The following is a 24229-nucleotide window of genomic DNA, read 5'->3' on the forward strand; positions in this document are numbered from 1 at the left end:
TCTCCTTCCCCCACTCCCTACATCCTTCTCCGACTCCCCCTCTCCTTCGCTCCCTCCCTCTCCTCTCCCTCCGTCTCTCCCTCTCCTTCCCTCCCTCTAGGAGAGGAAGAGAGGGAGAGAGAGAGGTGGAGGGAGAGGGAGAGGGAGAGACGTCTCGCCCTCCTTCCCTCTCCCTCCCTCGCCCTTTCCCTTCCTCTCTCCCTCTCCCTCCCTCCCTCTCCCTCTCCCTCCCTCTGTCTCTCCCTCTCCCTCCGTCTCTCCCTCTCCCTCACTCCCTCCCAGAGAGGGAGAGATGGAGGGAGAGGCAGAGACGAGGGAGAGGGAGAGAGGGAGAGGGACAGATGGAGGGAGAGGGAGAGGGAGGAAGAGGGAGAGAGGGAGAGGGAGGGGAGAGAGAGGGAGAGGGAGAGGGAAGAGGGAGAGAGGGAGAGAAGGAGGAGAGAGGGAGAGGGAGGGAGGAAGAGACCTCTCTCCCTCTCCCTCTCTCCTCCTTCTCTCCCTCTCTCCCCCCTCCCTCTCCCTCTCCCTCTCTCCCTCTCCCTTGTCTCTGCCTCTTCCTCTGTCTCTCCGTCTCTGGGAGGGAGTGAGGGAGATGGAGAGATGGAGGGAGAGGGAGAGTTGGAGGGAGAGGGAGAGGGAGGAGAGGGAGGAAAGGGAGGGAGGGAGAGGGAGAAAGGGAGGGAGAGAGGGATAGACGGAGGGAGGGAAAGAAGTCTCTCCCTCCCTCCCTCTATCCCTCTCCCTTCCTCCCTCTCCTCCCTTCCCCTCTCCCTCCGTCTCTCCATCTCCCTCACTCCCTCCCAGAGAGGGAGACATGGAGGGAGAGACAGAGACAAGGGAGAGGGAGAGAGAGAGTGGGAGAAGGAGGGGGGAGAGAGGGAGAGAGAGAGAGGTCTCTTCCTCCCACCCTCTCCCTCTCTCCTCCTTCTCTCCCTCTCTCCCTCACCCTCTCTCCCTCTCCCTCCCTTCATCACTTTCCCTCCTTCTCACTCTCCCTCCCTCTCCCTCTCCCTCTCTCCCTCCCAGAGAGGGAGAGACAGAGGGAGAGGGAGAGGGAGAAGAGAGGGACACGGAGAGGGAGGGAGGGAGACAGAGAGGGAAGCAGGCACCCTCTCTCTTTCTCCCTCTCCCTACCTCCTTCTCCAACTCCCCCTCTCCTTCGCTCCCTCCCTCCCCTCTCCCTCTGTCTTTCCCTCTCCCTCCCTCCCTCTAAGAGAGGGAGAGGAAGGGAGGGAGAGGGAGAGAGGGAGGTGAAGGGAGAGGGAGAGGGAGAGACGTCTCGCCCTCTTTCCCTCTCCCTCCCTCGCCCTTTCCCTTCCACTCTCCCTCTCCCTCTCTCCCTCTCCCTCTCCCTCCCTCTGTCTCTCCCTCTCCGTCCCTCTGTCTCTGCCTCTCCCTCCGTCTCTCCCTCTCCCTCACTGCCTCCCAGAGAGGGAGAGATGGAGGGAGAGGCAGAGACGAGGGAGAGGGGGAGGGGGAGGGGGGAGACAGGAAGAGGGAGAGCGAAGAGGGAGAGAGGGAGAGAAGGAGGAGAGAGGGAAAGGGAGGGAGGAAGAGACCTCTCTCCCTCTCCCTCTCTCCCCCCTCCCTCTCCCTCTCCCTCTCTCCCTCTCCCTTGTCTCTGCCTCTTCCTCCGTCTCTCCGTCTCTGGGAGGGAGTGAGGGAGATGGAGAGATGGAGGGAGAGGGAGAGTTGGAGGGAGAGGGAGGAGAGGGAGCGAGGGAGAGGGAGAGAAGGAGGGAGAGAGGGATAGAGGGAGGGAGGGAGAGACGTCTTTGTCTTTCCCTCCCTCCCTCTATCCCTCTCTCCCTCTCTCCCCTCTCTCTCCCTCTCCCCGTCCCTCTCCCTCCACCTCCTTAGGGAAGGAGGTGGAGGGAGAGGGAGAGGGAGTATGAGAGAGAGAGAGGGAGGGAGAGAGGGAGAGGAAAAGAGGTAGACTAAAAGCGGAACAGGGAAACAGGGACAGGGAAAGAGCGACAGGGAGAGAGGGAGAGGGAAAGAGGGAGAGGGAGAGAGGGACAGGGAAAGAGAGACAGGGATGGAGGGAGGGAGAGAGGGACAGGGCAAGAGGGACAGGGAGAGAGGGAGGGAGAGAGGCAGAGGGAGAGATGGAGGGAGAGGGAGAGTGAGAGGCAGGGAGGTAGAGGGAGGGAGGGAGGGAGGGAGAGAGGGAGACAGGGAGAAGGGCTGATGGGGGCTCCCTCCCCCTCCAATCCTCTCCCCACTGCTTTCTCTTTTTTCTGCTTCAACAAACACCAGGAGCCTTTTAGATCAGCCCTGAAGTCAACGTTGATGCTTGGACGGCCTGACCTCCCCGCTGCCTTCCAGCCAGGAACCACAGCTGGGAGATGAAGTCTGTGGGGCCTGGGCGGCAGCGGCGGGCTGCACAGGCACCTCCTCTGACGCCCAATCTCTCCTCGTTTACGAGGCAGCCACCAGCTCCCCTCCATGACTCCCCAAGATTTGGGGCCTTTTTAACATGTGTCGATAATGCCATGAACTACTATTTAACTTTTCCACGAGGACCCATCTCCCGAAATGCAGTGGTTTTCAGCCTTGGCTGCACTAGAGAACCCCCAGGGAAGGGAGAGACGTCTGTACCTCCCTCTCTCTCCCTCTCCCTCCATATCTCCTTCTGGCTCTCTCCCTCTCCCTCTCCCTCTCCTTCTGGGGTGATGCCCGATGAGCTCAGATTCGCAGATGTTCCCCCCATCCCCTCTCTGTGCCTTGCGTGGGGTCTGGGCCTTCTCACTGTGGCCCGGGTATGGCCTTGACATTCAGACATCGGTTCCTGCAAGGACACTTGCGTTTGGTCCATACCGCGTGTGGCTGCAGTCTGTGCTTCTCCCGTTTAGCATCTTCAGTAGATGGGGGCTGTGCACGAGCCCTTCATCTTCCCCGCAGACACCACTGGTGCTCACTCGGCCTCGCGGGTGATGCGGGGGGCACGGGGGACAGTCCTGTGTCCCCACCTTCTTGGGCTGCAGAGAGGCCACGTTGGTCCTGTGGTGACTGGGGGCTCCCAGGAGAACCCCACCGCAGACCCGGAGAGGTGGCCCCAGAGAAGGTGGCGTACGCCTGGGGCCGGGCCTCACCAGCCAGCCACGGGCCACCTGCAGCAACAGGCCTCTTGCCGTCCAGGGGCTGGGTGTTCGGGCGCCGTGGGGATGAGCTGCTGTCTGCACGGCAGCCGAGTTTGTATTGTTGAGCCCGGGGAGGCCCCTGGGTGGCTCCTGGAGAGCCTGGTCGCATTTCTTCCTGCCCTTGGCCTTAGACCTCATCACGGTTCACGGCGTTTCTGGTTCCAAAAGGACCTGTGTTCATAAAGACCACGTGTTAGGACAGCACCAAAGTGTCTAGAAATCCGGGCCAGGAGGAGGAGGGAGGGGGATTGGCTGTGCCCGCCAGTGGCCTGAGAGCCCTGCCCGCCCGCAGAGACCTGGCCCGGGGCCCGTGGGGAGGGCGTGGCCCACGGTCCCCAGCGCCGGCCGGCTCTGGGTTCCAGGAGAACTGCACAATCCTCGGGGAGCTGGTAAGGCTGCAGGCCCAGAAGTCCCGCCTGCTGGGGTTCAGCACGCGTGCCGACTCCGTGCAGGAGATGAACATGGCCAAGACCACCCAGGTGGTGGCCACTTTCCTAGGTAACCCCGCCTCCCCGAGTCCCAGGGGGGACGGGGGTCAGGCGGACCTTGACTGGACGTGGTGCTGCCTGAGACCCCACTGTGTCAGCCCTTGGGGGTCGCCTTCCCCAACCCTTCATTCTGCCTCGAGGGGCGTGGGGTGGGGGGCGGCTGCAGGGCTGCCACAGGGACATAGCCGAGCCTCTCCCCTCCGCCCGCAGATGAGCTGGCCCAGAAGCTGAAGCCCCTCGGGGAGCAGGAGCGGCCGTGATCCTGGAGCTAAAGAAGGCCGAGTGCCAGAGGCGGGGCCTGCACTTTGACGGGCCCATCAACGTCTAGGACCTGCGCTACTACATGAACCAGGGGGAGGAGACACGCTACCGCGAGGACCACTACCTGCTCAGTGAGTCCTTCCCCATGCAGGTGGTCACGCGCGGGCGGCTGGGCATCTCCCAGGAGCTGCTGGGGCTGACCTTCGACCTGGAGGAGGGCGCCAGCATGTGTCACGAAGATGTGAGGCTCTACTCGGTCCGGGACGCGGCCTCGGGCAAGGTCATCCATCGGCAAGTTCTACCTGGACCTCTACCCTCGGTGCATGCGTGGGGGAACCTGTCGGCCGTGGGCCGGGGCTCCTCTGTGGAAGCGGGGCCTCACCCGCGTCCCTCCCCAGGGAAGGGAGGTCCGGGCACATGGCCTGCTTTGGCCTGCAGCCGGGCTGCCTGCAGCAGGATGGGAGGCGCCAGATCGCCATCGCAGCCATGGTGGCCAACTTCACCAAGCCTACGCCCAACCCGCCCTCCCTGTTGCAGCATGATGAGCTGGAGACCTACTTCCATGAGTTCTGGCAAGCGATGCACCAGCTCCGCTCCCAGAAGGGTGCGGGCACGGTGCTGCAGGCAGGGGGCGGGGAGGGCCCGGGCTCTGCCATGGTCCTCAGGCAGGCCCTCTCCACGGGATTTTTCCGCTGATGTCACCCCGCACGTGGCGACGCCCTCGGTGTCAGTTTCCATCATCAAACCCCACGCACTGGGCGCGTAAACAACGGAAGTGGATGTCCTCGAGACTCTGGAGGCTGGAAGCCCCAGATCAAGGAGTCAGGACTGGTTCCCTGCATGTTAAACACATGTATTCAAGAGTTGCCTTTAAAAAAGACAAAAGAAAAGAAAGGAACGTTGCATGCAAGTCTGGTGACAGGCGGTGATGAAAACCAGAGGGTAGGCTCTGGGGCCGGGAGCGCGGCGCGCTGTGAGGCCCTGGGGCTGCTGTCAGTCTCGGTGGAGGCTCAGCAAGTCCCAGTGACTTCCCCACGGGGGGGGGTCCCCAGCTCAGTGTCTGGGCCCAGGACCCCGTGCTCGTTCAGTCTTCCTGCGGTCAGCCCTTCGTCCTGAGAGCGATGCTCTCACAGGCTGCACCGGAGCGCGTGGGGACACTTTACTGAGCTGTGCAGCCGCCATTACTGCCCTGTTTTGGAACATTTCCCTCACCCCAAAAATGTCCCTCACGCCCTTAGTTATCATTCCCTCCCCTTCCCTGCCCCTGACAACCAGGAACCCACTCTGACTCTGTGGATCTACCTGTTCTGGACGTTTCCCCTCAGTGAGGTCACACCCTGTGTGTCCTTCTGTGTCTGACTTCTCTCGCTCCAGCTTCCAGCTCCTACCCCGTGTCCTCAAGTCCATTCTCTAGGTCTAAATCTTTATTCCAGACCTGCAACTAGGCTCATCAGTACCATTTTTTTTTTTTAGATTCTATATATATGTTTTAGCATACGGTATTTGTTTTTCTCTTTCTGACTTACTTCCTCTGTATGACAGACTCTAGGTCCAACCACCTCACTACAAATAACTCAATTTCGTTTCTTTTTATGGCTGAGCAATAGTCCATTGTATATATGTGCCACATCTTCTTTATCCATTCATCTGTCGATGGACGCTTAGGTTGCTTCCGTGTCCTGGCTATTGTAAATAGTGCTGCAATGAACATTGTGGTACATGACTCTTTTGAATTATGGTTTTCTCAGGGTATATGCCCAGTAGAGAGATTGCTGGGTCATATGGTAGTTCTATTTTTAGCTTTTAAGGAACCTCCATACTGTTTTCCATAGTGGTTGTATCAATTTACATTCCCACCAACAGTGCATGAGGGTTCCCTTTTCACCACACCCTTTCCAGCATTTATTGTTTCTACATTTTTTGATAATAGCCATTCTGACTGGCGTGAGGTGATAATTCATTGTAGTTTTGATTTGCATTTCTCTAATAATTAGTGATGTTGAGCATCTTTACATGTGCCTCTTGGCCATTTGTATGTCTTCCTTGATGAAATGTCTATTTAGGTCTTCCGCCCATTTTTGGATTGGGTTGTTTGTTTTTTTGATATTGAGCTCCATAAGCTGTTTGTATATTTTGGAGGTTAATCCTTTGTCTGTTTCTTCATTTGCAAATAATTTCTCCCATTCTGAGGGTTGTCTTTTTGTCTTGTTTATGGTTTCCTTTGCTGTGCAAAAGCTGTTAAGTTGAACTAAGCCCCATTTGCTTATTTTTGTTTTTATTTCCATTACTGTAGGAGGTGGATCAAAAAAGATCTTGCTGTGGTTTATGTCATAGAATGTTCTGCCTATGTTTTCCTCTAAGAGTTTTATAGTGTCTGGCCTTACCTTTAGGTCTTTAACCCATTTGGAGTTTATTTTTGTGTATGGTGTCAGGGAGTGTTCTAATTTCATTCTTTTACATGTAGCTGTCCAGTTTCCCAGCACCACTTATTGAAGAGGCTGTCCTTTCTGCACAGTATGTTCTTGCCTCCCTTGTCATAAATTAGGTGACCATATGTGCATGGGTTTATCTCTGGGCCTTCTATCCTCTTCCATTGGTCTATATTTCTGTTTTTGTGCCAGTACCATACTGTCTTTATTACTGTAGCTTTGTGGTATAATTTGAAGTTAGGAAGCCTGATTCCTCCAACTCCGTTTTTCTTTCTCAAGATTGCTTTGGGTATTCGGGGTCTTTTGTATTTCCATACAAATTGTAAATTTTTTTTGTTCTAATTCTGTGAAGAATGCCATTGGTAGTTTGATAGGGATTGCATTGAATCTGTAGATTCCTTTGGGTAGTATAGTCATTTTCACAATATTGATTCTTCCAATCCAAGAACATGGTATATTTCTCCATCTGTTTGATTTCTCCATCTTTGATTTCTTTCATCAGTGTTTTATAGTTTTCCGAGTACAAGTCTTTCGTCTCCTTAGGCAGGTTTATTCCTAGGTATTTATTCTCTCTGTTGTGTTGGTAAATGGGATTGTTTCCTTAATTTCTCTCTCTGAATTTTTGTTGTTGGTGTATAGGAATGCCAGAGATTTCTGTGCATTAATTTTGTATCCTGCAACCTTACCAAATTCATTGATTAGTTCTACTAGTTTACTGGTGGCATCTTTAGGATTTTCTATGTATAGTGTCATGTCATCTGCAAACAGTGACAGTTTTACTTCTTTTCCAATTTGTATTCCTTTTATTTGCTTTTCTTCTCTGATTGCTGTGGCTAGGACTTCCAGAACAATGTTGAATAAGAGTGATGAGAGTGGATATCCTTGTCTTGTTCCTGATCTTAGTGGAAATGTTTTCAGTTTTTCACCATTGAGTATGATGCTTGCTGTGGGTTTGTCATATCTAGGCTGTATTATGGTGAGGTAGGTTCCCTATATGCCCACTTTCTGGAGAGTTTTTTTTATCATAAATGGGTGTTGAATTTTGTCAAACGCTTTTTCAGCATCTATTGAGATGATCATATGATTTCTATTCCTTAATTTGTTAATATGGTGTATCACATTGATTGATTTGCGTATATTGAAGAATCCTTGCATCTCTGGGATAAATCCCACTTGATCATGGTGTATGATCCTTTTAATGTGTTGTTGGATTCTGTTTGCTAGTATTTTGTTCAGGATTTTTGCATCTATGTTCATCAGTGCTATTGGTCTATAATTTTCTTTTATTGTGATATCTTTGTCTGGTTTTGGTATCAGGGTGATGGTGGCCTCATAGAATGAGTTTGGGAGTGTTCCTCCCTCTGCAATTTTTTGGAAGAGCTTGAGAAGGATAGGTGTTAGCTCTTCTCTAAATGTTTGACAGAATTCCCCTGTGAAGCCATCTGGTCCTGGATTTTTGTTTGTTGGAAGAGTTTTAATTACACTTTCAATTTCATTACTTGTGATAGGTCTGTTTATATTTTCTAATTCTTCCTGGTTCAGTCTTGGAAAAGTGTACCTTTCCAAGAATTTGTCCATTTCTTCATGGTTGACCATTTTATTGGCATACAACAGTTTGTAGTAGTCTCTTATAACCCTTTGTATTTCTGTGGTGTCATTTGTGATTTCTCCTTTTTCATTTCTAATTTTATTGATTTGCTTCCTCTCCCTTTTTTTCTTGATGAGTCTGGCTAAGGGTTTATCAATTTTGTTTATCTTCTCAAAGAACCAGATTTTAGTTTTATTGATCTTTGCTATTGTTTTCTTTGTTTCTATTTCATTTATTTCTGCTCTGATTGTTATGATTTCTTTCCTTCTACTGATTTTATGTTTCCTTTGGTCTTCTTTCTCTAGTTGTTTTAAGTGTAGGGGTAGACTGTTTATTTGAGATTTTTCTTGTTTCTTGAGGTGAGATTGAATTGCTGTAAACTTCTCTCTTAGAACTGCTTTTGCTGCTTCCCATAGGTTTTGGGTCATCATGTTTTCATTATCATTTGTTTCTATGTATTTTTAAAATTTCTTCTTTGATTTCTTCAGTGATCTCTTGGTTATTTAGTAGTGCACTGTTTAATCTCCATGTATTTGTTTTTTTTTTTTAATCTTTATGCTCCTTTATTGCAGCAAGATTCCTGACCAGTATACAGTGATGTATTTGCTACAGAGACCGTGCAGAAATTACATACTATCCATCTAGACAGGTTTTTGTTACACTTTGCCTATTGATGGAATAGTTCCATTTATAAAGTTTTTATACATCAAAAAGCTTTGAATTTGACCAGGCGGTCCATTAATTCATCTCTGAAAAAGCTAAGTAGCATTTAATTTTAGCTACTATATTTTACACCATTAAAAAGCTTATGCATTAGGTAGCTTCTCAAAATGTGATTTATGCACAATGGCATTTAGCAGACAGAGCAGAGTCCATCATCTCCCCCAGATTCACACAGACAGGTCTCATTTGAGAACTATATGCTAAAAGAGCTGGTACTTTGAGACAAAAGTACTCCTAACCTGAGTTTCTTACCACCAATACGGACTTCTTACTCTGAAAGCCTGTCTTCTCGGCCACATTTTACAGTGCCAGTGAAGACATGCCAACAATCACCCTGTGTATTAACTCGGCAGTAGAGCACCCAGGTCTGTCTGATGGTAGTGGCAGGCACTATTATATCCAGGTAAATAAAAGCCCATATTTTGAAATGCCAATTTGAGTTACAAATCAAGGGTACAACATATTCAGAACTGAGTTTTCAGCAATCTGATATCCCAAATGATGTGAAAAATTTCAGAAACTGATGTCAAACTGTACCCATGATGGGTTCCCAGCTATGGAGACATTAATACATTGATTCAAATCCCTTTACTCAATCAACATAGCCCTGAGGTCATCCTGCAAAGTGCATATCAAAAAATACGAAGTTAAGGTGACAAAGTTTGACAATAACATTATACAAGTCAAACTTGGAAAGTCATATTAGGTATATCTGTTCTGAGAGAAAAGCATCAAATCCTTTGTGTACACATTTAGTTTTATTGTAACAAAGCAACTTGTACACTTTTAACGTTTAAAACTGAGCAGCATCTTTCCTTTCCAGTGAAACAAGAAGAAAAATTTAAAAATAAACAGGAACAAAATTACAATAGAGAATGTCAATTGCAAATAAGATCCTACAGGTTCTGCTGATTCTCCCATCGAGTGGCAGGGCTCAAGTCATCATTAGGAGAGAATTTTATTTTAAAAGTGTCATCTTAAACTGCAAGGATGTCCGTTAAACATCACAATTAAACACGCCAAAGGAGAAGCCATGTTGTCAAAATGCCCACTTAACCCACCCAAACATCTCAAACCTACCCATTGCTGACCTTCTATAACCCCATTTTTTAAAGTTTTTTTTTCTTTTTTTAAACAAGAGAAAGTAGACAGATACATGTTGGTAAATGCTAACTGTCCATATTCACATAGCGACACAGTGTAATCTCTGAGCCCAATATACAGAGAAAGGAGGAAAAAAGCTAGAATTCTATGCACTACTACACAGGGGCCTAGCACCCTCCAGCTTCCAGCAGAGCTAAGGGAGCAGAGGTTTTTCTTTTTTCCCACAGAGCATGGTGGTGTTGATTTCATAAAGTTTTTGTTGAGACAGGAAGGGATAAAAATGAATTTGGAAAAGAAAGGGGTAGAGATTCTTTTCCCACTGAATTCTGCTCAAGGTATTTCCCCCCCAAACAAGTTGTGATCCATGGTATAAAGGAGAAAAGAGACCTCAAAAACAGGGCAACTGAGCACAAGAGGAGAAGGAGAAAAAAAAAAAAAAAAAGACTGCAACTTGCTCCCAGGGACTGGAGAAAATTAAAAAAGGAAGGTTGGAATCCATCAGTGTTCCATTAGTCATCTTCTCCTTCATCTTCCTCTCCTTCCTCCCCCTCATAATCCTCTTCATCTTCTTCACCTTCATCCTCATCCCCTTCTTCATCAATATCTTCCAATCCTTCTTCCTCTTCATCATCATCATCATCTTCTTCTCCTTCCCCTTCCTCATCATCCATGTCCGGAACCAAGTAGTACTGTAATGGATTTGGCCAAATATCATCTTTGATGACCTCTCCTAACACATCTGCACCTGCATCAGAATGATCAGTAAACCAGGTGAAGAAGCTTTCTGGTTCCTCATGCTGTCTTTTCCTGCTGGCTTTATTCTGCGTTTGACTTGAACGTTTTGTCAAATCCTTTCCGGATTTCCATTTGATTTCAGTGGACTTTGAAGATGGATCACCACTCTCATTCAGATGAAATTCTTTGGAGAGAACTTTATTTTCAAAGTAAGGGTTTTCATCAAAATAAAAATCTATTCTGTAACCTGATTTAATATCTTCAAATTCTGTCACTTCGACTCTTGTCAAATAATGCAGCTCCTCTTCATCCTCCTCCCCAAGCAGTGCAGACACTTGTGGATGGTTAACAAATGTTGTTACCCAAAAATTTGGGATTTTGGTGATCAATTCCGACCTCTTCTGAAAAAATGGTTGGCGGAGTTTGTTATATTTCTGTTCTACTTTCAAAATCTCCTCACTGGCTTGTTCGTTAAGTCTGTCTATTTCATTTTGTACTTCATCAATATGTTCAATTGCTTCTTGCTGTTCTTTTTCTTCCTTCGGCAAGTTCGGAGAAGCAGACGTTTCCTCTGGCCTGGAGGCAGGAGTCCGTCTCGGTTTCTTCGGTTTCTTTGCTTGGGGTGGAAGTGAAGACTGGTGTTTGGGGGCCATGCTGGGAGAAAAGCCAAGAATCCACCCAAGGGAAGAAGCTCGTACCAGGAGCTCTGAGAACTCGTATTTGTGTTTTTTACAGTTTTTTTTTTTTCTGTAATTGATTTCCAATCTCATAGTGTTGTGGTCAGAAAAGATGCTTGATAGGATTTCAATTTTCTTAAATTTTCCGAGGCTTGATTTGTGACCCAAGATGTGATGTATCCTGGAGAATGTTCCATGTGCACTTGAGAAGAAAGTGTATTCTGCCACTTTTTGGTGGAATGTCCTATAAATATCAATTAAATCTACCTGGTCTATTGTGTCGCTTAGAGCTTGTGTTTCCTTATTTATTTTCTGTTTGGATGATCTGTCCATTAGTGTAAGTGGCATGTTAAAGTCCCCTACTATTATTGTGTTACTGTCAATTTCTCATTTCATTGTTGTTAGCATTTGCCTTATGTATTGAGGTGTTCCTATGTTGGGTGCATAAACATTTATAATTGTTTTATCTTCTTCTTGGATTGATCCTTTGATCATTATGTAATGTCCTTCTTTGTCTCTTGCAATAGTCTTTATTTTAAAGTATATTTTATCAGATATAAGTATTGCTACTCCAGCTTTCTTTTGATTTCCATTTGCATGGAATATCTTTTTCCATCCCCTCACCTTCAGTCTGTGTGTGTCCCTAGGTCTGTAGTAGATTTCTTGTAGATAGCATATATATGGGTCTTGCTTTTGTATCCATTCAACCAGTCTGTGTCTTTTGGTTGAGGCATTTAATCCATTTACATTCAAGGTTATTATCGATATATATGTTCCTATTACCATATTCTTAATTGTTTTGGGTTTCTTTTGTGGGTCTTTTTGTTCTCTTGTGTTTCCCTCCTAGAGAATTTTCTTTAGCATTTGTTGTAAAGCTGGTTTGGTGGTGCTGAATTCTCTTAGCTTTTGCTTGTCTGAAAAGCTTTTGATTTCTCCATCGAATCTGAATGAGATCCTTGCTGGGTAGAGTAATCTTGGTTGTAGGTTTTTCTCTTTCATCACTTTAAGTATATCCTGCCACTCCCTTCTGGCCTGCAGAGTTTCTGCTGAAAAATCAGCTGATAACCTTATGGGAATTTCTTTATATATTATTTTTTGTTTTTCCCTTGCTGCTTTTAATATTTTTTCTTTGAATTTAATTTTTGTAAGTTTGATTAATATGAGTCTTGGTGTGTTTTTCCTAGGGTTTATCCTGTGTGGTATTCTCTGTGCTTCCCGGACTTGGGTGACTATTTCCTTTCCCATGTTAGGGAAGTTTTCAACTATAATCTCTTGAAATATTTTCTCAGACCCTTTATTTTTCTCTTTTTCTTCTGGGACCCATATAATTCAAATGTTGGTGCATTTAGTGTTATCCCAGAGGTCTCTGAGATTGTCTTCAATTCTTTTCATTCTTTTTTCTTTATTCTGCTCCTCGACATTTATTTCCACCATTTTGCCTTCCAGCTTACTTTTTCGTTCTTCTGCCTCAGTTATTCTGTTATTGATTCCTTCTACTGTATTTTTCATTTCCGTTATTGTGTTGTTCATGTCTGTTTGTTTGTTCTTTAGTTCTTCTAGGTCTTTGTTAAAGATTTCTTGTATTTTCTCAATCTATGCCTCCATTCTATTTCTGAGATTCTGGATCATCTTTACTATCATTACTCTGAATTCTTTTTCAGGTAGATTGCCGCTTTCCTCTTCACTTATTTGGTCGTGTAGGTTTTTTCTTTGCTCCTTCATCTGTGACATATTGTTTTGCCATCTCATTTTTAAAAAAATTTTTTTTAATTAATTAATTAATTAATTTATTTATTTATTTTTGGCTGCGTTGGGTCTTCGTTTCTGTGCAAGGGCTTTCTCCAGTTGCGGCAAGCGGGGGCCACTCTTCATCGCAGTGCGCGGGCCTCTCACTATCGCGGCCTCTCTTGTTGCGGCGCACAGGCTCCAGACGCGCAGGCTCAGCAGTTGTGGCTCATGGGCCTAGTTGCTCCGCGGCATGTGGGATCCTCCCAGACCAGGGCTCGAACCCATGTCCCCTGCATTGGCAGGCAGACTCTCAACCACTGCACCACCAGGGAAGCCCTAAAAATTTTTTTTATGAGTGGAATTGTGTTCTTGTCTTACTGGTTGTTTGGCCTGAGGCTTCCAACACTGGAGTTTGTAGGCTGTTGGGTAAAGCTGGGTCTTCATTCTGAGATGAGGACCTCCATAAGACCTCACTCCAATGAATCTTGCCTGGGGTCTGAGGTTCTCTGAGGAGCTCACACTGCAGGAGCTTCAGCCTGACCCCCAGCTAGTGAACCAAGATCCTGCAAACAACATGGGGTGGCCAGAAAAAAAAGAGAGAGCGAGCAATAACAAAGTAAAAAATAAAATTAGAGTAGGAAACTAACAGATATGTTAGAAAGAATATAAAAATAAAAATATAGATGAATCAACAACTGGAAGGTACAACAGTACCACAATCATAAAAAAGAGGAGGAGGGAAGAGAGAAAAAAAAAAAAAAGAAGAGAAAAAAAAAGGGAAAAAAAGGGGGTGAAAGGCCTTGGCTGTGGAGGGCAGGTCCTAAGAAAGGGTGAGGTTTGTGGTGGGCGGGGCCTATGCTTAGGACCCACAGGGCTGGAAAAGGCCTGGGGGCTGTAGGGGGTGAGACTTAGGCTCAAGGAACAGAAGGGGCCCAGGTGTGCCCCTCACCCCTTTTCTCAGAGGGCAGGGGACCTCATCTGGGAGCCCATCAGGCTTCCTGGGCTTGAGTGGGTGGGGCCAATGCCTTCATCACCTCTCCTGCTTCTCCTGCTTCTCCTGTCTTGGAGGGCCCTTCCCAACTGCCTCTCCTGTTCTCCCCTTGGCCTCCTTCCTATGTTCCCAGGACCAATGCAGCCGGGGGCGGGGGGTGTGCCTTGGAGGGCAGGGGACCGGCCTGGAACTCAGCAGGTTCCCTGTGCCCGAGTGGGTGGGGCAAATGCCCTCCTCTCCTGCTCCTCCCAGAGGGCCCCTCCCACCTACCTGTCCTGATCTCCCTGGCCTCAGGGGTGCTGATCTTGTCTGGCCTCCACTTCTCCTCACCCCTCTGACCCCCCACATCCTACTGGTTCACTTGGGGGTTCCTCCCATCTCCTTGGGCATCAGGGTCCCCCACCAGTGGCCGGCAGGTGCCCTAGTTTTGGGGAGACGCTAAATCCCATCTTCTTATTTTATTCTATTTTATTTTATTTTATTTTATTTTATTTTGACCTTTGGAATTTTTTTATAAATGTAATTTTTTATTTTATTTTTTTATATAGCAGGTTCTTATTAGTTATCTATCTTATACATATTAGTGTATATATGTCAATCCCAATCTCCTAATTCATCCCACCACCACCACCCCGCCCCCGCTTTCCCCCCTTGGTGTCCATACATTTGTTCTCTACATCTGTGTCTCTATTTCTGCCTTGCAAACCAGTTCATCTGCACTATTTTTCTAGATTCCACATATATGCGTTAATATACATTTGTTTTTCTCTTTCAAGGCACATGTTTTTAATTGTCCTCTTTCAATCCCCTTCTTTATTCCCAAGATGGTTTTATGCTTCTGGTCTAGAAAACACACATTTGATTGTCTTGTCATTCCATCTTTTCCATCAGATTCATCAACAATATGGAACAGAGAAATAAAACACGTGTTCCAGATTTTCTTCTTATGGAAGTGACAGAGGATCCAGAGTTGCGCTCCCTCCTTTTCAGCCTGTTCCTTTCCATGTACCTGGTCACCGTCCTGGGAAACCTGCTTATCATTCTGGCTGTCAGCTCTGACTCCCAACTCCACACTCCCATGTACTTCTTTCTCTTTAATATGTCTATTAACGACATCTGTTTAAGCAGAACCACTATCCCAAAGATGCTACTGAACATCCAAACACAGAATCAAAGCATCACTTACACAGGCTGCCTTACACAGATCTTCTTTGCCCTGGTGTTTGCTAGTTTGGAAAGTTGTCTTCTTGCAGTAATGGCCTATGATTGCTATGTGACCATTTGTCATCCACTGAGATACACGCTCATCATGAACTCCCACCTCTGTGGTCTGCTAATACTACTCTCCCTGTTCATTCTTATTGTGGATGCCCTGCTTCACAGTCTGATGCTGTTGCAGCTGACCTTCTGCACAGATCTGGAAATCCCCCTCTTCTTCTGTGAAGTTGTTCGGGTCATCAAGCTTGCATGTTCTGATACCCTCATCAATAATATCCTGATATATTTGGCAACTAGCATATTTGGTGGTATTCCTGTGTGTGGAATCATTTTCTCTTATACTCAAATAATGCCCTCTGTTTTGAGAATGCCATCAGTGGGTAGCAAGTATAAAGCTTTTTCCACCTGCGGCTCTCACCTCTCAGTTGTGTCCTTATTCTTTGGGACAGGTTTTGGAGTGTACATTAGTTCTGCTCTTACTAACTCTTCCAGAAACACTGCAGTGCTTTCAATGATGTACACTGTTGTCCCTCAAATGATCAACCCCTTCATCTATAGCCTGAGGAACAGGAACATGAAAGGAGCCTTGAGGAAACTCATCATTAGGACTCCTTCTCTTCTGTGATTGTGTCTTCTGCTTTGTACTGGGATTACTAGAACGAATCAAAGTGACAAAAATGCTGAGTGAAAATCTGAAAATCAGAAAATCAGAAAATCTGACTCGTACCACCAACTTATTCTAAAATGACTAGATAATATAATGGGTACGTGAATTTTAACTTGAGGTTGAAACCTAACTTGCTGTTTTTACTGCTCAGTGATGTTTCAAAATGAGTTCCATTCCCTAATCTTGGTTTCCTTAGTGCATCCCTTAAGAAGTTGATAGAGGCAAGGGTTATAGTGATAATGTTCGAACATCAGAAGAAAAGTGAAAATTGTTGGATATGTCAGGGAGAGGACTGAAATAAATCTGTGGCCATAAGAGCCTTGATTCTGCCTGATCTCATGGTTGGGGCCATGTGAATTGCACCCCAGGGTCTATTGTGAGATATGGGGAGAGCTGTTCTTGCAAATTCCAATTCGGTAATTCCTGACACCCATCATGGATAAACTGTATCTTTGCAGGGCAACATCAGCATCTACTACACTCAGTTTTATGATCCCTGAATTTGCTATATGTTTTTATCTCAGTGGTTTGAGATGACTGCAAGACATTTGATCTTGATCAGTGAGGAAGCTTTCATTTTTACTAAGATAAAGTAACCGTGATGATAATATGCCAAAACAATGTTATCTTCCATTACAAAGACTTCAGAAGTGGGAAATGTAGAACAAAATTCATTTATTCCTCCATGTGATATCTTTATCCTGGGCGCTGGTTCCCCTCATGGACCCAGATGGCAGCAGTAGATGGAGTCATCCGAAATATATACACTTCACTCTCTTCACCATGAATAGGATCATATGCCCCATCTGAATCTCATCCTCAGTGTGGAGAAAATGTTTATTATGAGAGCCTAAGAATGACTATATGCACTGCAATTCTTGCTGGGAATTCCACCCCCATAAACATTACAAACACCTCATACAGTGTCTGACATCTAGTAAGTACTCAATAAAATTAACTAGTATCACTGTGTTCCATACCTTGCCTATAATCATAACTTGTGATTACAAGTCTCACATATTTTTTACCACTTGCTTCAGTAATTAGATTAGTTTTCTTTCGTGTTGTATTTATCAACTTCTTTTTCTGATCTGTGTAGTACAATAAAATAAATAATGTTTATGCAGTCAGGGCAAAGATACATAATCTTCTCCTGGTCTCTTATTTGCTGAAACTTTCTTATTTGGTTTATTCTTACAAATAAGAATTTTCACTTTTGTCCTGAGTCATCTTATCTTGCTATGATTCTTATTCATCTCTGGGGAAGTCCACAAAGAGAAACACCACTGAATAAAATTAATTGTATCATTGATGTCTTAGAAGATTGTCTGCACTTCTAGGGCTCTCATGCAAGACTTTTTAAAGTGTCTTTATAAGGAAAGTTATTCTTTGGAGGACTACTTTACTGTGAGAAAGAGATATTTAATGTAAGACAAAAAAAGGAAATTTAGCAATATTAGGTAAATCACATTTCTCATATTCACAAAAATGTAAAGTCATCAGTCAGAATGATCTCTGTGGGTATTGAGGTGACAGTCCCAAAGGAGAATCAAAGGAGTTGCTGGAGAGACTTCTGGTTGTCATTGGAGGTTAATAGTGGTTGTTTTATTTTCAGCACCACAACTGGGAAACAGCTCCTGCCTGGGAATTCTGGTGCCATCTAGTGCAGAGCTTCCTGCGTTGATGTTTACAGATTTTAATCGCACGAGGCCTTTGCACATAGGACAGGTTTCCAAACCTCACCCAAGAACTACTGACTTTGAATCTCTATGGAGACATGTGAGAAATGAATATTTTTAATAAGTACTTTGGGACATTCTGATGACCTATGAAGTCAAGATGCATGACTTGAATGTTAAAAGAATATGGGAGAATTTGTTTATAATTAGGAATATGGAAGGGTCTTTCCTCAATTTTACTTGTTAAAGTATCGTATACAAAGTAGTGCTTAAATTCTATGTGTAGTTCTGCAAGAATAAGATAATAAAAACACATATATCTATCCAGGGGTTAAAAATAGAGCAATGCCATCACCGTAGAACCCATCTAACAGGTCTCCCACTCATATCACTCTGTCCCTTCAAGTGGCAAACATTCTCCTGAATTGTGTATTATCATTTCTTTGAAGTTCTTCTTTTAGTTTTACTCCTATGAAAACTTTTATGTGCTGGTCTTTTTATGGGCTCTATCTTCTCATCAACAGGTCTTGTATTTTCCCCTGTACCAATTTAATAGCTCAATTATTGTAGCATACCTTTCAGCTAAAAATAAGTTTACTGTGGCAACAAAGAAGTCCCAATATTTATCAATTACAATCACAAAATACACTGTAATACAATTTGACGGTTTTTCTGATTAACTCATAGTTTACTGTAATAATATAGTTAACCAATGACAATAATTTCAGTAAATTGACCATAATGTGGGAAAAATATATCAAATCCAGTACCTTGAGAGTGGGAAAAGTTGATAGCAATGTTTTATAAAAAGAGTAAAATGTGGTGGGAGGAATTGGGAGACCAGGGTTGTCACATATACATTATTGACACTATGTATAAAATAGACAACTAATGGGAACATACTGTATAGCACAGGGAACTCTACCTAATGCACTGTGGTAACCTAGACGTGAGGGAAGTCCAAAAGGGAGGGGATATCTGTATGTGTATGGCTGATTCCTTTTGTTGTGCAGTGGAGGCTAACACAACATTGTAAAGCAACCATACTCTAATAAAAATTAATTTAAAAAAGAGTAAAATGCGTGTCACATATTTAGTCTAATTTTTTATTGTGGTAAAATATATATAACATAATATTTTCAATTTTCATAATTTTTAAGTGCACAATTTGTTGGCAAATTCACAACGTTGGGCAACCATTGCCTCCATCAGTTTCCACAACTTCATGATCAAATAGAAAAAATGTAGCCATTTAGCAATAACTCCTCATTCTAATGCCACACCTCAGCCCCTGACAACCTTTAGTCTACTTTCTGTTTGTATGATTTTTCCTATTCTATTTCATATAAGTGGAATCATAAAATATATGTTCTTTTGTGTCTGGCTTATTTCACTCATCATTGTGTGTGGTTTTAAGGTTCATCCATGCTGTAACATGTTTCAGAACTTCATTCCTTTTTATGGCTGAATAATATTCCATTGTGTATATATATATATATATATATACACCACATTTTGTTTATCCATTTATTGTCTTTTTTGTGGTGTGGGAAGTATATCATTTTATCTTTTATAGTTAATTTTTATTGGAGTATAGTTATCCATTTATTGTTGATGAACATGGTTTTTTTCCACATTTTGGCCATTGTGAATAATACTGCTATGAACATTGATGTACAAGTATCTGTTTTTATCCCTGTTTTAAATTCTTTGGTTATCTACCTAGGAGTGAACATGCTGGGTCTTAAGGTAATTCTCTGCTTAACTTTTGAAGAACTGCCAAAATGCATTCAGTTTTGTATTTTAAAAGTATATTGCTCTTATATACAATGGAATACTACTTAGCCATAAAAAAGAATGAAATAGCGCCATTTGCAGCAACATGGATGCAACTAGAGATGATCATACTAAGTGAAGTAAATCAGAAATAGAAAGACAAATACCATATGATATCATTTATATGTGCAATCTAAAATATGGCACAAATGAACCTATCTATGAAACAGAAACAGACTCACAGACATAGAGAACAGACTTGTGGTTACCAAGGGGGAGGTGGGGTGGGGGAGGGATGGACTGGGAGTTTGGGATTAGCAGATGCAAACTATTAAATATAGACTATACAAACAACAAGATCCTACTGTATAACACAGGGAACTATATTCAATATCCTGGGACTAACCATAATGGAAAAGAATATTTTAAAAATGTATAATATATATGTGTATAACTGAGCCACTTTGCAGTACAGCAGAAATTAAAACAACATTGTAAATCAGCTATACTTCAATAAAAAAGAAAAATAAATAAATAATACCATTACATAATCATAAAAAAAGTATATGTCCTCTGAGTTTGTTCTTTATAAGATTGCTTTGGCTATTTGGGGCCTTTTGTAATCCCATATGAGTTTGAGAATCAGTTTTTCCATATCTGCACAAAAAGCATTCTCCATTTCTGCACAAAAATAATATTAAGAGAGATTGCATTGAATCTCTAGGTTTCTATAGCTAGTATTAAAATCTTAATAATGAATTCTTTTTACCCATTACACAGGCTATTATTCCATTTGTTTAGGTCATCTTCAATTTATTTCAGCTATGTTTTTAAGTTTTCAATGTGCAAGTCTTCACTTCCTTGGTTAAATTTATTCCTAGGTGTCTAATTCTTTTCAATGCTATTTTAAAGGGGATAACTTTCTTATATTCCTTTCAGTGATTCCTTTCAGATGTATAAAAAAACAAACAAACAAACAAAAAACCAACTGACTGGTGTGTTGATCATGTATCCTGCAACTTTGGTGAGTTCTTTGCTCAGTAGCTTTCTTGTGGATTCTTTGCCATTTTTATCTGTAGGATCATGTCTATCAGTAGAAATATTTTTACTTCTTTCATTCTAATTTGGATTCATTTTATGACATTTTCTTGACTAATAGCTCTGGCTAGAACATCCAGAACAATGTTGACCAGCAGTGGTGAAACAGACTTCCTTGCCTTGTTCCTGATATTAGGGAGAAAACTTTCAGTCTTTTACCATTATGATGTTAGCTGTGGGTATTTTCATAAATATCCTTTGTTATGTTGAAGAATTATATCACTATCCTTAGTTTTCTGAGAGTGGATTTTGGATTTTATGAAATTCCTTTTCTTCATCAATCAAGATAATCATGCAGTTTTTATCTTTTGTTCTATTAATGTGATGTACTACGTTGATTTTCTAATGTTGAACCACCTTTGAGTTCTTTGATGAATAACATTTGTTTATGGTAAACAATCCTTTTAATTTGGTGTTGGATTCAATTTGTTAATATGTTGTAGAGGAATTTTACATCTATATTTATCAAGGATATTGCTTTGTGATTTTTTTTCTTGTGATACCTTTTAAAAAAATTAATTTATTTTTGGTTGCATTGGGTCTTTATTGCTGCACGTGGGCTTTCTCTAGTTTGCGGCGAGCAGGGGCTACTCTTCGTTACGGTGCATGGGCTTCTCATTGTGGTGGCTTCTCTTTTTGCAGAGCATGGGCTCTAGAGGCATGGGCGTCAGTAGTTGTGGCCCTTGGGCTCAGTAGTTGTGGCGCACGGGCTTAGTTGCTCTGTGACATGTGGAATCTTCCTGGACCAGGGCTTGAACCCACGTCCCCTGCATTGGCAGGAGGATTCTTAATAACTTCGCCACCAGGGAAGTCCTCCTGTGATATCTTTATATGGCTTTGATGTCAGGGTAATGCTGGCTTCATAAGATGATTTAGAAAGTTGCCACCTCTTGAAAATTTGGGGAGAATTTGAGAAATATTGGTGTTAATTGTTCTTTAAATATTTGGTAGACTTCACCAATAGAATCATGTCGTCATGGGCTTTTCTGTGTTTGTGAGGTTTTTGATTACTGATGCAGTCTCCTTGCTTGTTACTGGTTTGTTCAGATTTTCTATTTCTTTATGATTTAGTCTTGGTATCTTGTATGTTTCTAGGAGTTTATCCATTTCTTCTAGGTTATCCAATTCGTTGGTGTATAATGGCTCGTAATAGTCTCTTATGACCTTGTGTCTTTCTATGGTTTCAGTTGTAATGTCTCCTGTTTCATTTCTGATTTTATTTGAGTCTTTTCTCTTTTTTCTTAGTCCAACTGAAGTTTCATCAATTTTGTTTATCTTTTCAAAAAACCAGCTCTTAGCTTTGTTGATCTTTTGTTTTCTGGCTTTTATTTCATTTATTTCTGCTCTGATCTTTATATTTACCTCCTTCTGCTAAATTTGGGATTAGGTTGTTCTTTTTCTTGTTCCTTGAGGTATAAAGGTAGATTAATTTTTTGAGATCTTTCTCTTTTCTTAATGTAGACATTTACCACTATAAACCTCTCTTAGAACTGTTTTTATAGCATCCCACAGGTTTTGATATGTTGTGCTTCCATTTTGTTTGTTTGTTTGTTTGTTTTTGCCTGTGCTGCATGACTTGTAAGATCTTAGTTTCCCAACCAAGGATTGAACCCAGGCTCTTGGCAGTGAAAGCATAGAGTCCTAATCACTGGACTGCCAGGGAATTCCCATTGTGCTTCCATATCTTTTTTGTTTGTTTCAAGGTTTTTTTTTTTTTTAAAGGAGATGCCTTATTTTTAGACATATATACCAAAGGATTTATAGTAATCTTTTATTTATTTATTTATTTTTATATTTATTTTTGGCAGTGTTGGGTCTTCGTTTCTGTGCGAGGGCTTCCTCTAGTTGTGGCAAGCGGGGGCCACTCTTCATCGTGGTGCGCGGGCCTCTCACTATCGCGGCCTCTCTTGTTGCGGAGCACTGGCTCCAGACGCGCAGACTCAGTAGTTGTGGCTCACGGGCCTAGTTGCTCCGTGGCATGTGGGGTCTTCCCAGACCAGGACTCGAACCCGTGTCCCCTGCATTAGCAGGCAGATTCTCAACCACTGAGCCACCAGGGAAGCCCTCAAGGTATTTTTTAATTTCCACTTTGATTTCTTCTTTGACTCATTAATTGTTCACGGGTTTGTTGCTTAATTTCCACATACTTATGAGCTTTCCAGCTTTCCTCTTGTTATTGGTTTCTAGTTTCATAGCATTGTGGCTGGAAAAGATACTTGGTATGATCTCAATCTTTTTAAATTTGCTGAGACTCTTCTGTGACCTGTCATGTGATCTATCCTGGAGAAAGTTCCATGTGCACTTGAGAAGACTGTATTCTGCTGCTGTTTGATGAATGTTCTATATATGTCTGTTAGGTCTTTTTCATCTAACATATAGTTGAAGCCCAATTTTTTTTATTGAATTTCTGTCTGGATGATTTATTCACTGTTGAAAGTGAGGTATTGAAGTTCCCTACTATTATTGTATTGTCTATTTCTCCCTTCAGTCTGTTAGTATTTGCTTAATATATTTAGATGTTCTGATGTTCGGTTCCTATATATTTCTGATTTTTATATCTTGGTAGTGGGGCCCACTGATGCTGGACAGTCTGGTGGTATTCAGGTGCTTTACTGGAGGGGCTGGCTACACGTAAGTACAGTGGTGCAGGCCAGTGACAGAAGACATGGTCTGATCTGTGCCCACAAGCAGCCATGGAGCTCTGTCTGTTGGTAAGCTCTCTCATTGCTCACCATCTCCCCCTGGGCATGCACACAGCAGTGGAGGTCAGTGACAGGTGTCAGGCCAGTGACTTATAAGTTCACATCTGGAGGAGTTAGCCCCAAGTGAGCACATGGTGCTGGGGGGCAGCCAGGGGTGTCTTGCACTCAAGTAGTTCAGAGGCCTGAGCTGGCTGCTATTGTGGCTTATGGTCTCAGGATGTAGGGGAAGGAGTGATGAGGGACTCAGGTGGCTGGCATTAACAAATGCTAATACTTGTGGGGTGAAAGCTGGTGAAATATGCAGGGAGCCCACAACAGCTGTGCTGGCCATTAGTTTCTTCTGTGAAAAAAATCTGCTGGTTTTTTCTACACAGCAAGTCACTGTGATCTGCAGTCTGTTCTACTACATGGCTGCTATTAGTATCCCCTGCTTTTCTTTCTCATTCCTAGTTGTCTCTATATGTCATGGCTTTGCCAGACTGAGTTGGTGGGAAATGGAAGTGTATAGTGCCCCCAAATGCTGGAGAAGCTGGTTACTCACCCCAATCTTCCTTTCCTGGTGAAAGGAACTCTTTCTAGCTGGGAAATTCCCCTCTTGGTACTGAACAATGCCAGCTTAAGTGATAGGATGATGCAGACAAAATGAAGCTATCTTTCTTCTCTTCTTGTATGATTACTTTCAGGTTTGTATTCCACTATGTTGGTAGAAGAAAATAGTAAGTTTCATGTTTATGTTAATGCTTCAGTTCATAGTGCCCTAAAGTGAAGAAAACTATATATTGAAGCTATTTTGACAAAATTAGAAAAGATGGTTTTGAAAACCTAAAAAGGGAATAAGGGATCTATATGAATTGATCAGAGACAGGATTGTCACAGAGAATATATTACAATCAATTGTATAAAATATACACAGTGAAGATTAAGATTCAGGAAACATTTAATGACTCTTGGAGAGATAAACCCTGGAATGTTTGCTTTTTATAATAACTTAGCTATATTTTAAAATATGTTATTTATATAATATATAGCATATATTTTATAATTAGTTATAATATATAAAACATAAAGTATTATAGTATATTATACTATAGGATTATATGTATAGTACAGGATAGTATAATATACTGTAGCATTATAATATTATATCCTTGGTCTTTAAGGATTTGCAGAGCCCTGGGATCACAGTGACAATAAAATTGCTTGGCTAATGAGGATCTTTGGA

The 24229-nt window shown here is 43.2% G+C and overlaps 2 protein-coding genes across 3 annotated transcripts; one reads left to right on the top strand and one right to left on the bottom strand.

Moving 5' to 3' along the window:
* Positions 1–10086: 10086 nt before the first annotated feature.
* Positions 10087–11168, bottom strand: LOC133090331 (protein SET-like). Of its 2 annotated transcripts, XM_061188705.1 has the most exons (2): positions 10311–11168; positions 10087–10269 (listed from the first exon to the last, which is right to left on the bottom strand). In XM_061188705.1, the coding sequence occupies exons 1-2, from the start codon at positions 11122–11124 to the stop codon at positions 10262–10264; spliced, it is 822 nt and encodes a 273-aa protein (XP_061044688.1). In that variant the 5' UTR covers positions 11125–11168; the 3' UTR covers positions 10087–10261. The 2 variants fall into 2 exon arrangements, with proteins under 2 accessions (XP_061044688.1, XP_061044687.1); XM_061188704.1 differs by having other exon boundaries at positions 10087–11168.
* A 3600-nt stretch (positions 11169–14768) lies between these two features.
* LOC133090332 (olfactory receptor 7G1-like) lies at positions 14769–15710 on the top strand. The gene has a single exon (XM_061188706.1). The coding sequence runs from the start codon at positions 14772–14774 to the stop codon at positions 15708–15710; it is 939 nt and encodes a 312-aa protein (XP_061044689.1). The 5' UTR covers positions 14769–14771.
* Positions 15711–24229: the final 8519 nt, after the last annotated feature.

The sequence above is a fragment of the Eubalaena glacialis genome, chromosome 4, assembly GCF_028564815.1.
Source record: "Eubalaena glacialis isolate mEubGla1 chromosome 4, mEubGla1.1.hap2.+ XY, whole genome shotgun sequence".
NCBI lineage: Eukaryota > Metazoa > Chordata > Mammalia > Artiodactyla > Balaenidae > Eubalaena > Eubalaena glacialis.

What these genes read in the sequence shown, in the direction of transcription:
- LOC133090332 (XM_061188706.1), top strand. Translation starts at nt 14,772, where the DNA reads ATGGAACAGAGAAATAAAACACGTGTTCCAGATTTTCTTCTTATGGAA.
- LOC133090331 (XM_061188704.1), bottom strand. Translation starts at nt 11,124, where the DNA reads ATGGCCCCCAAACACCAGTCTTCACTTCCACCCCAAGCAAAGAAACCG.